Source organism: Ochotona princeps, chromosome 2 (genome assembly GCF_030435755.1).
Source record: "Ochotona princeps isolate mOchPri1 chromosome 2, mOchPri1.hap1, whole genome shotgun sequence".
Lineage (NCBI taxonomy): Eukaryota > Metazoa > Chordata > Mammalia > Lagomorpha > Ochotonidae > Ochotona > Ochotona princeps.
Window position 1 is genome coordinate 26,909,850 of NC_080833.1, and position 12,654 is coordinate 26,922,503.

Below are 12,654 nucleotides of genomic sequence, written 5' to 3' on the forward strand. Positions count from 1 at the left end.
TGTGCATATCAATATGTGTAGCAGACTGATCCAGTCTATCCCACGTCCCATTCAGCTGTCATACACATCAATGAGCGTTGGAGCATAGCTCTACCTAACTAACCCCGCTGTCCAGCCAAACTCACACTGGCAGTTACTACCACCCATCTAGATACACCCATCCCCAGCCCTGGTACTTTTGCTCACCAATGGGAATTGCAGCCCATCAGAGAAGTGCCCACTGTTTCCCTGCTAGGTCCAATCCCAGCCCCAGGTCTTGTACTCTCCAGGTAGTTCTGCAGTCTAGCTTGACAAAAGTGTCCCCAGTCCTAGCATTTGCCAGCCGATGCTGTAGCAAAGCCCAATCTGCCTGCATGTACTCTGGCTAATGCAGGCCAACAGATGTTGCATCCCTGCTCAGCCTGGTCTGCCCACAGTCCCAGAGGTCATGCTCACCAGCAGGAGCCTTAGCCCAGCAGGGGAGCTAACCCCAACCCTCCATTTCCAGGTCTTACATGTGCTGGGGGGAGTTGTGGCCCAGACTGGCATAGCTCACCTCACCTCAGTATACTCCAGCAGGGGCTGCAGCTTAACTGAGCCCAGCCCAGCCCATCCCAACCAGGACCCGGTCCCAACCCTAACATGAACTGACTGGTGCTGTAGCCCAAACCAACCCTTCCCTCACCCTGTCCTGGTTTTCACATCTGCCATTAGGTGCTGTAAACTGATCCAGCCTGACCTGCCTCCAGACCTGACCCACACATTTGTGGGATGTTACTGGTCTGGATCACTCCCGCCTTTGGTTCTTGCATTTACTTGTAGGGACTGCATCCTGACAGAGGAGTCCCCCAAGCTCCTCTATCAGGTCACCTTCCTGTGGTAAATCACCTGCACACCGGTGGGTTCTTGACCCAACCTGACTTGGCCCACCTTCTTCTTGGCAGGTAGAGCAGCCTTGCCTAACCAGCCCACACCCATTCTGACTCTTACTTTTACATGCCTGGTGCACCACCAGACCCAGTTCTCACATGGTTCACTGGATGCCGAGACCTAACCCAGTCTGTCCTACACTTCTCATGAGAACCAGTAGGTGCTGGAGCCTCGTCCAGTTGGCACACCCCAGACCCAGTCCACACCCGTGCCAAGGGCTGTTGAGGCCATGTCCACCACCCCGATTCCAGCTCTCAGACTCACTAGAGGGAATCACAGCCCAGCCAGGACATTCCCTTAGCTCCCCAACCAGGCCTGTTCCCAGCCACAGATCTTGCACATGTCAGTAGCTACTCTAACCCAGCCCAACATAACCCATCATCCAGTTTGACCTTTGCCATCAGATTCTGCAGCCTGCTCTTGCCTGGCCCACCCCCAGTCCTAACTCACTTGTGCATACTGCAGCCTAGCTCGGCATGTCACACACGCCACATTCTGGCTCCTGCGCATGCCAGTGTGCTCTGGTTTGGCCTGGCCCTGCCTAATCCACCTTCTACAAAGCCAAGCCACATACCTGCCAACAATTGAAGCAGCCCTGCCTGACCTAACCAACACCCAGCCCTGACTAACCTGCTCACCAGCTGGAGCAACAGCCCACCAGGTTCCTCCACCAAACCCATTCCCAGACCCAGATCTCACATGTGCCAGCAGGTGCTAGGCCCTTACTCGGCAATCTGCCCCCAGTGTTGTGGCCTTTGTGTAAGCTGGCGGATGTTGTGACCCAATCCACCCCATACCTGGACCAATCCAGCCTGTCCCCAACCTTAGTATACATGAGTATTGAGTTTATGGTCATATGTAGCTCAGCCTGTCACTACCCCAACCCTCAAACTGGTAGGGTAATCCTACAATCCCCCACAGAATCTGCTCCCAGACCCGATTCTCTTGTGAGCTTGTTAGTGTCATGTCCCAGCCTAACATGATCCAGCCCCTTCGCCCACCCTGCCCCAACAATCACTTGTGGATATTGTGGTTAATCCCTGACAGGCAGGCCCCACAGACATGGCTTTGTGTGCCCTGATAGGCAGTAGTTGATACCAAAAACTCAAGGTCAGCTCTCCCATGTGGGTGGGTATATTGGTTTGTCCCTGAAAGGTCCTCCAGTTTCCCTCCGCTAAACCACCCAGTCTCAGCCCCCTTGTTTACCTCAAAGTGCAATAGCCAAGTTAGTGAAAGTCCCCCAGAAGTCATCCCTCACTTCAGCAGTCTTCCCTCCCACACATCTCCGGATCTACTTCACTGGAGTAATGGATTGTGGAGCAATCCACGACCCCTCATGCCATCAGACCCCCAACCCCAATCCTCTGATAGTGTGCCAGCCCCAGGCTCTGCCTGCCTACCCAGGGCCCACATACATTCATGCGTGGGTCCCCAGACCCTATCTGTTGGCATGCAGGCATCTGCCCCCCACCTATCTTTTGGGAGAAAAAAATACAGAATAGGCCACCATGCTGGCACACTGGTATGGTAAACACAAATTTGGCATTAACCAGGTCCAGGATGCCCGCCAGTTATTAGCTGCTTTTATCCCAGCAGTGTAACATTTGCATAGGTACAGTGCAACCTAGGCCAATGCCTGTAGCTGGGATGAGCTGTTTGTTTGATATTTGGCAAATCTAGATGGTTGGCAAATCTAGGTATAATTCAAGGTGCTATAACAGTCGCAATCCAGGAATCTTTCATATGGCAGAAATAAGCCTGAGTCCACAAAATAGTTTCTTACCTACTAGCCGTATAAATCTAGACATATAATGATGTTAAATGTTTTAGTGTTGGGCCCGGCGGCGTGGCCTAGCGGCTAAAGTCCTCGCCTTGAATGCCCCGGGATCCCATATGGGCGCCAGTTCTAATCCCGGCAGCTCCACTTCCCATCCAGCTCCCTGCTTGTGGCCTGGGAAAGCAGTTGAGGATGGCCTAAAAACCTTGGGACCCTGCACCTGTGTGGGAGACCCGGAAGAGGTTCCAGGTTCCTGGCTTCGGATTGGCGCAGCACCGGCCCATTGTGGCTCCCTTGGGGAGTGAATCATTGGACGGAAGATCTTCCTCTCTGTCTCTCCTCCTCTCTGTATATCTGGCTGTAATAAAATCAATAAATCTTTTAAAAAAAATGTTTTAGTGTTAAGCATTTAGAGATGAGTATAATACAGTTTCAGGTGTTTTCTTAAGACCTTTCATGGCCCCAGCACGGTGGCCTAGCGGCTAAAGTCCTCATCTTGAACGCCCCGGGATCCCATGTGGGCACCGGTTCGTGTCCTGGCAGCTCCACTTCCCATCCAGCTCTCTGCTTGCGGCCTGGGAAAGCAGTTGAGGATGGCCTAAAAACCTTGGGTCCCTGCACCTGTGTGGGAGACCTGGAAGAGGTTCCTGGTTCCCGGCTTCAGATTGGCTCAGCAACGGCCATTGCAGCCACTTGGGGAGTGAATCATCGGATGGAAGATCTTCCTCTCTGTCTCTCCTCCTCTCTGTATATCTGCCTTTCCAATACAAAAAAACAAATCTTAAAAAAAAAAAAAAAAAGAACATTCCTTTAAAAAAAAAGAGCTTTTCTTTATCAGGAATGTTGAGTCATTTCAGTGACATCTACTCAGAGAAAATCATGATACCATTTTTCTTTTCTAAGATGGTAAAACTGACGGTATGCAATAAGAGGAATAGGGCCTGTGCAGTCACTTTGATCGTATCCTAGTCTGTTGTATAATGTGTGTGATTAGGCAATTATTTTGTAGTCCTAGCCTTAATTTTGTTATACAAATGGATAATACCTAACTTGCAGGATTGTTGTCAGGAATTAAATGTATCCAAAGTGCCTGACATCTAATTCTTGTTGAATATTGTCAGATTCTTTGTTTCTAAATGTGTGCTATAGAATATTCCAAGGAAAATTCTAGCTTTATGAACTGACAGATTGAAGAGTACCTAGTGGGCCCAGTGTAATGGCTCAGTGGCTAAATCCTCACTGTGTATGTGCCAAGATCCCATAAGGGTACCAGTTCAAGTCCTGGCTGCTCCACTTCCCTCTTGTGATGTGGGATACAGTAAAGGGCCAAAGCCTTGGAACCCTGCACCCATGTGGCAGACCCAGAAGAAGCTCTTGGCTGCTGGCTTCTGGTTGGCTCAACTCTACCCATTGCAATCACTTGGGGACTGAACCAGCAGATGGAAGATCTTTCTCTCTGTTTCTCCTTATCTCTGAATCTGATCTGCCTTTCCAATTAAAAGGTATATATATTTAAAAAAATAGTACTTGGGCCCAGCACAGTAGCCTAACGGTTAAAGTGCTTGCTTTACACACCAGGATTCCATATGGATGCTGATTATAATTCCGGCAGCCCCACTTCCCATCCAGTTCCGTACTTTTGGCCTGGGTAAGCAGTAGAGGACAGCCCAAGGCCTTGGGATCCTGCACCTATGTGGGAGACCCGGAAGAGGCTCCTGGTTCCTGGCTTCGGATTGGCACAGCTCCGACCATTGCAGCTGCTTGGGGAGTGAAGCAGCATCTTCCTCTCTGTCTCTCCTGCTCTCTGTATATCTGACTTTCCAATAAAAATATAATAAATCTTTAAAAAATAATACAAAATTTTCAAAAATAAAAGAGTACCCACTGTCTTTCACTTTTACAGGGTCCATAAATTGGTGCACACAAGCTAGCAAGATTGTGTTTTTAAAGATTTATTTACTTGAAAGGCATAGTTAAAGAGAGAGGGGCACAAAGAAAGGAAGAGAGAAAGAGAAGTCGTCCATCTACTGGTTGGATGAAACCAGGAGCCAGTAGCTTTTTCCAGGTCTCCCACGTGGGTAGCAGGGACTCAAGTATTTCTGCCATCTTTTGCTGATTTTCCAGGAGCCATAACAGGCAACTGGATTAGAAGTGAAGCAACCAAGACTTGAACCAGCACCCATACGTGCTGCTCATATCACAGGGCGCATTTTAAACGCTGCATCACATGGCCCCGACAAAGTTACTTCAAATGTCTTTCACTGACGTTGGAATCAACTTCCAGTGAAGCAGAAGTTAAGACTCATATTGGGCCCGGCGGCGTGGCCTAGTGGCTAAAGTCCTCGCCTTGAAAGCCCCGGGATCCCATATGGGCGCCGGTTCTAATCCCGGCAGCTCCACTTCCCATCCAGCTCCCTGCTTGTGGCCTGGGAAAGCAGTCGAGGATGGCCCAATGCATTGGGACCCTGCACCCGCGTGGGAGACCCGGAAGAGGTTCCTGGTTCCCGGCTTCAGATCGGCGCAGCACCGCCCGTTGTGGCTCACTTGGGGAGTGAATCATCGGACGGAGGATCTTCCTCTCTGTCTCTCCTCCTCTGTGTATATCTGGCTGTAATAAAATAAATAAATCTTTAAAAAAAGAAGAAGACTCATATTAACAGCTGTTTATCAACACCAGGAACTGCATTGATCTGGGAAGTAGGAATTAGGAACTGTGTGAGGCAGCTCTTAAGCTCTACATTGCTGATTATATAGTGTCCCAAACTGTAAATAATGAAACATCAGATCAGCCAATATATGTGTATATTTCAGATTATCTGTAATTTGGGCCTGGCATAATGGCCCAACTGGCTGAAGTCTCACCTTGTAACTGCCAGGATCCCATATGGGCATCATTATGTTCTGGCTACTCTGGTTCCCATCCAGCTCCCTACTTAAGACTTGGGAAAGCAGTTAAGGATGGCCCAAACCTTGCAATCCTTCATCCATGTGGAACACCTGGAAAAAGCTCCTGACTCCTGGCTTTGAATTGGCTCAACACCCAGTGTTGAGGTCAGTTGGGGAGTGAACCAGCAGATAGAAGACCTTTCTCTCTGTCCCTTTCTCCATAAACCTGATCTGTCTTTCCAGTAAAAGTAAATAAATCTTTAAAAGAAATATCTGTAATTTATTTTACTTACTTGAAGGAGAGACAGGGAGACTTCTCCCATCCACTGATTCACTTCCCAAACGCCTGCAGCAGCTGGGGTTGGGGCAGGCTGGAACCTGAAAACAAGACCTCAGTCCAGATATCTCCCACATGGATGACAGGGACCCAGCTACTTAAGGTATCAGTCACCTGCTGCTCCCCAGGGTACGCATTAACAGGAAGCTAGAGTTCAGAGCAGAGCCAGAACTCGAACCAAGGTACTTCATTGTGGGATGTCAATGTCCCAATCAGTGTCTTTACTAAGCCAAATACCTGTGTCAATTTATACATTTTTTTAAGGCTCTCATATAAGTTATTTACTTTTCTCTTGTCTATTTAAACTTTGACGAAACACATCTAGGTTGGAAGAAGTGGCAATATCCCAGCGGGAACAACAGTTGATACAGACATTACACACCCATATGAGTTTGATTTTTACCTCTGTAGCCATGCTGGAATACAGGTAAGCCTTCCCTCTGAGTGAAATGTTTTAATGCAAAAATTTTCATTCTCACGTGAATTTTTTAAATCCCAGAAAAAGGAGTACTCTTCATCTTCTCCCTTACCTTAAGAGGAGCTGTTTTTGTGAGAACAGAACATAATTGGTTTAACAGACTATATCTGCCTAAAATAAGCCCTTAGTTTAGCCTAAAACTTTGAAAAAAAAAAACCACAAAACCAAACACTTAAAGTAACTTAGAGTTCTTTTGACTATTCCTCTCTTTGATGGTATCATATAGAAAATTTTCACATTTACTGGTAGCTGTTGACCATGGGAAAGAGTTTGATTGCAGAATTAACACTTAACTGTTTCAGTTAAACAATTTTAAGAGCCTATTGTTTCCAGAGAATTTTTTATTTACTTTCTGATTTTGCTTGGCAGTTAATTAGTTACTTATTTCTCAGACTTTGCAGCAGTAGGATATGCAAATATATCCAAGAGGGTATAGACCAAAGCTCTGAAGTTAGTGGAAATTTCAGAGTGATAGACCATACAGCTGTCTTACAGTTTAATGAGCCTCACTTTTACTAACTCCTGTCAAACTCCTGTCTTTAAAGTATTATTACACTCTTTTATCCATGGTTCTGCAGTAACAATCCGCAAAAAATAGTTCATGGCTAATGGTATTTGGCTAATGGTATTTCTAGGGCTAAAGTCTGTATCACTGGAGTACATATTTTCTTATTTTAATATTTTTGTTATTTATAAAAAGGAAACAAATTTCATATATGTAATTTGAAGAACGTATTTCTTCCCCTGGAGTGTGTATTTCAGCCTAGTATTTCTCCTCCCAACCCATGTTTCCTAAGGAACACTGTTGCTGTGGCTAGCTAATAAATGCCATGGAGAAGGGGAAAAAAAATCTGTTTAAGTTTTGTGAATATTGGCTTAACAGAGTGTTCAATAACTTTTAGAGGCCATTTATATGCAAATGGCCAATACGAATCTTCAGGGATATTTCTCTAAACCTTAAGAAGCAGTTTTCCTTTGGGACACCAATGTCAGGTTTCTGCTCTAGTAAGCAAATAATGAGAACTATTTCAAAGGGACTATGTTTTCTCAACTTTACTAAGAATTTTCCTTTTAAAAATTAATTAATGGGCCCGGCGGCGTGGCCTGGCAACTAAGGTCCTTGCCTTGAACGCCCCGGGATCCCATATGGGCGCCGGTTCTGGTCCCGGCGGCTCCACTTCTCATCCAGCTCCCTGCTTGTGGCCTGGGAGGGCAGTTGAGGACGACCCAGAGCTTTGGGACCCTGCACCCGCGCGGGAGACCCGGAAGAGGTTCCTGGTTCCTAACTTCAGATCGGCACAGTACCGGCCTTTGCGGTCACTTGGGGAGTGAATCATCAGACGGAGGATCTTCCTCTCTGTCTCTCCTCCTCTCTGTATATCTGACTTTGTAGTGGAAATAAATAAATCTTTTTTAAAAAATTAATTAATTGTATATATTTAAGAGGCAAATAAATACAGACAGCTCCCATATGCCAATTCACTCCCCAAACAGTTTGAGCCGGGCCAGGCAGAGACCAGGAGATGGGAACTCAGTCTGGGTTTCCCATTGTGATTGGTGGCCACAATTATTTGAGTTATTACCTGCTGCTTCCCAGGGTATTGAAATATGAGTGGGACACAGTTGTCCCAGTCAGTGTCTTAACTGCTAAGCCAAATGGCCACACCTTTTAAATTTTTTAAAAATTTGGGACAGAACCCAGCGTGATAGCCTAGTGGCTAAAGTCCTTGCTGTGCATGCGCCAGTATCCCATATGGGTGCTGGTTCTAATCCCGGCAGCTCCACTTCCCATCCAGCTCCCTGCTTGTGGCCTGGGAAAGCAGTCAAGGACAGCCCAAAGCCTTGGGACCCTGCATCCACATGGGAGACCCAGAAAAAATTCCTGGTTCCTGGCTTTGGATAACGTTGTGGCCACTTGAGGAATGAACCAACAGATGGAAGATCTTTCTCTCTGTCTCTCCTTCTCTCTCTAAATCCGACTTCCTAACAAAAATAAATAAATCTTTAAAAAATAAATAAGTAAAAACTCTGGGACAGAACTGCAGCATAGCAGGTAAAGCCACTGCCTATGACACTAGCATCTCTCATGTGGTGCCAATTGGAGTCCCAGCTGCACTGCTTCCAATACAGCCCCCTGCCAATGTCCCTGGGAAAGCAGCAGAGGATGGCCTAAGAACTTGGGCCCCTGCACCCATCTGGGAGACCCGGAGGAAGCTGCTGGCTTTTAATTTCATATCAGTTTAGTTCTAGCTGTTATGACTATTTGGGGAATAAACCAGCAGGTGGGAGACCTCTCTGTGTCTCCCTTTCTGTTTGTCTTTCAAATGCCAAAGACATCGCAAGCAATTACATATGCCCCAGCTCCTTTAGATTGAAGATCCAGTTGCTTGACTCCCTGGTTTTCTGTTTCTCTATTTATGTTCATTCCTCTTTTATTTTTTAAAAGATTTACTTATTTTTATTTTGAAAGGCAGCGCTAGAGGAGGGAGACAGAGAAAGAAAGAGAGAGACAGAGATCCTCTATCCCCTAATTTACTCCCAAAATGGCCTCAACATCCACAGCTGGGCCTGTTGCCTTCCCACCAGAGAGCTGGGTTGGAAACAGAGCAGCCAGGACTCAGATCAGCACCCACATGGGACATCAGCGCAGCAGGGAGTGGCTTTACGTGCTACACTGCAGGGCCAGCCCCATAACTTTAATTCAGAGTCCATAGCAGAGTAGGCCTATGGACTCTGAGCTCAGGAAGCACCCAGGTAGAGAATAAGATGATGAATTTAAGTCTCCACTTTTTTTTTTTAGATTTATTTTCATTACAAAGTCAGATATACACAGAGGAGGAGAGAAAGAGACAAAGAGAAAGATCTTCTGTCCAATGAGTCACTCCCCAAGTGACCACATCGGCCGGTGCTGAGACAATCTGAAGCCAGGAGCCAGGAACTTCTTCCGGGTCTCCCACGTGGGTGCAGGGTCCCAAGGCTTTGGGCCATCCTCGACTGCTTTCCCAGGCCACAAGCAGGGAACTGGATGGGAAGTGGAGCTGCCAGGATTAGAACCGGCACCCATATGGGATCCTGGCGCGTTCAAGGTGAGGACTTTAACTCCTTGGCTATTGACCCGGACCGTAAGTCTCCACTTCTAATATGCTTTAATTTTTATGACCAAATCTGTTAGAGTCCCTTACTTGTCTTCAGGTGGAGAGAATGTATTTTCCTCACGGATAAAGTTTTATGCTCTCACCAAATTCAAAGCCACTCTTCCTAAACTGTGAAAATAGGAGTGAGGTGAGAAGAACCCAGACCCTAGGATATTAGCGGTGGGATATCAATGGTAACACTTGTCTTGAAATTATTCCTTTCAGTGCGTCCATGGGGGACGATGGCTGCCTCTGGCTCCTTAGAATGGGTGGTATTTACCAGGCCTCTTCTCTCTGTTGAGCCTTATTTGAAATTCCTTAACAGCAGAAGGGAAAGCCTCAATTGGCGCACTTTTAGAGCATGTACCCTCTCCTGCTGACCTATCAAAAAAAATTCCAGAAAAGATAAGTGTTCCCCACAGAAGAATCAGAGTTGGCTTTGCCCTAAATCTAGCTTCCTGGTAGACTCCGGAGGCAGTCTTCGCTGCTGTTCGCTAGTCCTTTGATGCCTCTTTCATTAGCTCTTTATGCCACTTTTCTTGGACTTGTAAGCTTGGTCTGTTGCCTCAATATTCAGCACATGACCACTTTTACCATGCTAAGAAATTATATTGTCAGTCATGCCTACTTTATTTCTTCACAACAAAGGTCAGTCTGCAGTGTTCTCTCTTGCCTGCCTTAGAATGACCTTAATTTAACAGCTTTTTTCTTATGTCTTCATTCTCTTGGAAGCTTCTGGTCCCATTCTTTTTAAGAAAAAGATGGATTTATTCATCCATTCACTTGTTCATTTGAAAGGCACAGTCATGAGAAAAGGAGGCCTTCCATTTACTGGTTCACTCCCCAGATGGCTGCAATGGCCAGGGCTGAGGTAGGCCAAAGCAGGAGCCAAGAACTCCATCCTGGTCTCTCACATGGTTGGCAGAGGCTTAAGTATTTGGGTCATTTTATATTCCTTTCCCAGGCATGTTAGCAGGGACCTGGATTGGAATGGAGCATCCAGCACTCAAACTGTGGTTCTTCAGTATGAGATACCGGTATCATAGGCAGTGGTTTAACCTGCTGCAACCAACACCAGCTCCCCGATTCCACTCTTTCAGCCTGTACTTTCTCCCATCCTGAAATACAGTTGCTTGATCCTGCTACTCTGTGTTAGATTATTGCCTATGTCTTTATCCCATTTACCACTAAATTGTCCTTGAAAAACAATAGTAGAAAGTGTCAGCATTATGGCACAATGAGTTAAGTTTTTACCTGTAATGACAGCATCCCAAATGATGGAAGAGGTAGAGAGAAAAATATCTTTCATCTGATCGTTCACTTCGCAAATTCCCACAAAAACCAAGAGCAAGGAACTCCCTGTGTGTTTCCTAGGCACCCAAGCACTGGAACCGTCAAGTGCGTTAGTAGGGAACTTAATTGGAACTACAGTAAGCAGGACTCAAACTGGCACTTTGCTATGTGATCCCAACATCAAATGCTTAACCGACTATGTCAAAATACTAGCCCCTAATCTGCATTTTAGTATTCATTATAGCCCAATTTCTGATGGTTTTATTATATATTATCTTTCTCTTATCATTGTAATGTGTGTCTTATTCACTGGCATGCCCTGTACCAGTAAATTTTTCAATGTGAGAATGTACAATGTATGATATATACATTATAAACATATCATTGGAGGAGGTAGAATCTAGTAGAACTCAAGTTTTATCCTCAAAATCTTCCACAGCTTCTAATGCTAATAAGAAATATGGAGTAAAATAAAAATAAATAAATCTTTTTAAAAAAAGAAATATGAGTTCAAGTGTGAGCTAATATATATTCTTCTATATGTTATCACTGTCATTTTTTCAATTCAGCCCTTCATCCATTTTGCCAGAATTAATGTAACATTTCCCAACTACTGCTGTTGCTTTCAGTCCATTTATAATCCATATTCTGAAATTGCTGATGTTAACTTTTTAAAAAAAATATTCATTTTGGACACGGCACGGTGGCCTAGCAGCTGAAGTCCTCACCTTGAATACGCACTGGGATCCCATACGGGCGCCGGTTCTAATCCTGGCAGCTCCACTTCCCATCCAGCTCCCTGCTTGTGGCCTGGGAAAGCAGTTGAGGACGGCCCAAAGCCTTGGGACCCTGCACCCGCATGGGAGACCCGGAGGACATTCCTAGCTCCTGGCTTCAGATTGTCTCAGCACCGGCTGTTGTGGTCACGTGGGGGTGAACCATTGGACGGAAAATATTTTCTCTGTCTCTCCTCCTCTGTGTATATCTGACTTTGTAATGAAAATAAATAAGTCTTTTTAAAAATATATTCACTTTGTGGGCCCAGCAGCGTGGCCTAGCGGCTAAAATCCTCGCCTTGAACACCCCGGGATCCCATATGGGCGCCGGTTCTAATCCCGGCAGCTCCACTTCCCATCCAGCTCCCTGCTTGTGGCCTGGGAAAGCAGTTGAGGACGGCCCAAAGCCTTGGGACCCTGCACCCACGTGGGAGACCTGGAGGAGGTTCCTGGTTCCTGGCTTCGGATCGGCGCGCACCGGCCCGTTGCGGCTTACTTGGGGAGTGAAACATCGGATGGAAGATCTTCCTCTCTGTCTCTCCTCTCTATATATCCGGCTTTCCAATAATAATAAAATCTTTTAAAAAAAAATAAAAATAAAAATATATTCATTTTGTTATTTGAAAGATTTACAGGGAAAAAGAAAGACAGAGAGAGATCTTCTGTCTGTGAGTTTACTCCCTCAAATGATTGCAGTGGCTAGAACTAAACCGATTGAAGCCAGGAACCAGGTGCTTTCTCCGGGTTTCCCACACGGGTGCAGGGGCCCAAGGACTTGAGCCATCCTTTGTTGTTTACCTTAGCCATAAGCAGGGAGCGTTATCTGGAAGTGGATCAGCTAGGTCTCAAACTGGAACCCAAATGAGATGCTGGCACCACAGGTGGAGGCTTAGCTTAGTACACCACAGCACTGGCTCCTGACATTAACTTATAAAACCCTAATCTCCTCATGCCTGAAAGTTCTCCTAACTGCCCAGTGCTTTCCCTGAGGTATATAGATGAAATTCCAGAGTCCTAAGCATGTTATTCAGTCTGATTCCAAACTTTGATTTCATGTTCATCTT

At 46.0% G+C, this 12,654-nt stretch overlaps 1 protein-coding gene across 3 annotated transcripts in view; it reads left to right on the forward strand.

Annotated features, from left to right (window-relative positions):
• Nucleotides 1-12,654, forward strand: part of AGO3 (argonaute RISC catalytic component 3) — a 126,973-nt gene that overhangs the window by 108,812 nt on the left and 5,507 nt on the right. For all 3 annotated transcript variants that reach the window (XM_004591586.3, XM_058678830.1, XM_058678838.1), the window contains one exon: nucleotides 6,235-6,336. In XM_004591586.3, the coding sequence (XP_004591643.1) occupies nucleotides 6,235-6,336 (102 nt within the window). The remainder of the gene's footprint in view (nucleotides 1-6,234; nucleotides 6,337-12,654) is intronic.